The sequence below is a fragment of the Sardina pilchardus genome, chromosome 4 (assembly GCF_963854185.1).
Source record: "Sardina pilchardus chromosome 4, fSarPil1.1, whole genome shotgun sequence".
NCBI classification, from domain to species: domain Eukaryota; kingdom Metazoa; phylum Chordata; class Actinopteri; order Clupeiformes; family Clupeidae; genus Sardina; species Sardina pilchardus.
Genome location: NC_084997.1, coordinates 22,469,358 through 22,471,857, shown reverse-complemented (window position 1 = coordinate 22,471,857; position 2,500 = coordinate 22,469,358). Strand labels below are relative to the sequence as shown.

The 2,500-nt window shown below is 51.1% G+C and overlaps 1 protein-coding gene across 1 annotated transcript in view; it reads left to right on the top strand.

The window, feature by feature from the left end:
* LOC134078898 (E3 ubiquitin-protein ligase SH3RF3-like) overlaps window positions 1–2,500 on the top strand; it is a 114,032-nt gene that overhangs the window by 95,265 nt on the left and 16,267 nt on the right. The window contains exon 6 of the mRNA XM_062535064.1: window positions 1,173–1,343. Coding sequence (XP_062391048.1) covers window positions 1,173–1,343 — 171 coding nt within the window. The remainder of the gene's footprint in view (window positions 1–1,172; window positions 1,344–2,500) is intronic.

Genomic DNA, 2,500 nt, shown 5'->3' with positions numbered 1-2,500 from the left:
GTTACCCCGAGGCTTTGTATCTCCATGCCTCCTGGGTTTGTGTGCGTGTGTGAGCTGCTGCTCATTTTTCCTCTTGTAGTTTATCATGAGGGTGTGTGTGTGTGTGTGTGTGTGTGTGAAGGTGTGTGAGTGTGTGTGTGTGTGTGTATAGGTGTGTGTGTGTGTGTGTGTGTGTGTGTGTGTGTGTGTGTGCGCGCGTATGCATTAGTGTGTGTGTGTTTGTGTGTTGTTGAGGGGTATTCTACCCGTCTGTGGTCTTTCATGAGTGATTCCAGTCAGTGTGTGCGTTTGGTGCTGTGGTGCCTGGTGACAGACAGACAGCGCTGTGGCCTGAGGGGGCTATAAACACAGCAGTGGAGCCGCTCACTGCTCCATGCAGCCGTGCATGTGGGCCTGGTCTCCGCACTCAATGACTCGGCGAGAGAAAGCTCTCCACTCAACTCTGCCTTAAGTTGGAGCAGCCCCGGGGTGCATTAGCCAAGCTTCCTGTGGATTAGTGCACTGCGCACGGAACATTGTGTTCCCAAGGTTCCCACACACACTGAGCTGCCCATCAATGTGTGTGTTGAGTCGCGCAGGTTCTGGTTTTTGGATACGGCGCTATTCCACGTGTGATCCAGAACCCTTTCAGCAAAGCAGGTGAACTCATTTCCAGTTCTTACTGCTCTCAGAAAGCACCTGCTGGAGCTCACCTCAGTTCCTTTATTGGCATGAATGTAAAACTCGACAGTGTTGCCAAAGCATTCAATCAGATAATAATAACACAGATAATAATAGTAATACAATTAATAACAAAAATAATAATAATGTTAATTCCAATAATAATCATTAATGATTGGAAAGAAACTAAAAGATAGAAAAGAAGGGATCAATTCCCAATAAATAAATAAAAAAATAAATGGGTGAGAGGTTAAGACAGACATATCAACTTTTTTTATATACTGTATATGTATATACAGTATGTGTGTCGGGTGGCCTCACTGGTTTGAGGTTTCTTTTCTGTTGATGCTGATACATATTTTGAAGCTGCTAACGCAATTTGTTTAATTTCTCCTAATGTATATTTCATGTCTCTCTCTCTCTCCCTCTCTCTCTCTCTCTCCCTCTCCCTCTCTCTCTCTCTCTCTCTCCCCCCCTCTCTCTCTCTCCCTCTCTCTCCCTCTCTCTCTCAGATACCTGGCCATGTACGCCTACAAGCCGCAGAAGGCGGACGAGCTGGAGCTGCGTAAGGGCGAGATGTACCGCGTGATGGAGAAGTGCCAGGACGGCTGGTTCAAGGGCACCTCGCTCCGCAGCGGAGCCTCCGGCGTCTTCCCCGGCAACTACGTCACCCCCGTCTCTAGGTGGGTCATCTCCGCTCTCTTACCTGGGGGTGAAAGGTGTGGGGTCAAAGCGGAGGGGGGCGGTGGGCTCTAAGGGGGCCAAGCTGGTGCCAAGTTTATCTAGTGCCTGAAGCAAAAGTAAAGAAAAAAAGCCTTGAGAGAGGCGTCTTCCCCGGCAACTATGTCACCCCCGTCTCCAGGTGGGTCATCTCCGCTCGCTTACCTGGGGGTGAAGGTGTGGGTAAAAGGGGAGGGGGGTGGTGGGCTCTAAGGGGGCCAAGTTGGTGCCGAATTGGTGCCAAGTCTATCTACCGCCTGAAACAAAAGTAAAGAAAACAAGCCTTGAGAGAGGCGTCTTCCCCGGCAACTACATCACCCCCGTCTCCAGGTGGGTCATCCTCGCGCTTACCTGGGGTGAGGGGGCCAGTGGGCTCTACGGGGGCCAAGTTGGTGCCAAGTTTATCTAGTGCCTGAAACAAAAGTAACAGAGAAAAAGCCTTGAGAGAGAGAGAGAGAGAGAGAGAAAGAGAGAGAGAGAGAGAGAGAGAGAGAGAGAGAGTGAAGAAAAAACTTGCTGATGGATGCTGATGGAAGACGTGCAGCTCCGGCCGCTCTGCCAGCTCTGTGATTAGAATGTATGGGGCGGCATTAATGGCTGATTAGCATAACGCCAGCGTGCAGATCTCAGCAGGGCCGGGTCCGCGCGCGCTAACAAAGGAGCGAGAGGCAATTAAGGCGCTCAGGAGCGGGCGCACACCAGCACGGGGGAACGTGCCGCAGAGAGAGAGACGGGCACCGGCAAAAAAAACCCGGAAAAGGTCGGACGGCAACAGAATGTCCGTGCGGAATGTCTTAACTGACCACTGATCAGGGAGAGGCCTGTCAGGAAAAAAAAATACTCCTGCCGGCCAGCAGCCGAATCGGTCACGTTGGAACAGTTCAATTACGACTGTACGAGCCGCAGACATGCGGGCCAAAGCACACGGGAGCAGGGTGTGTGCGTGTCGGAGAACAATAGAATACCGAATAAGAACATGGCAGATAGCCGTCTCTCCAAACACATAGCACCAACGGTGTGGTCAGCGTGCAGAACACTGTTTATTGTGCTGGAGCGTTATGTCCCATTGTGTTTATGGCAGCCAAGACACCAGCAGCTTTATGTGTTTCCTGTGTCACCA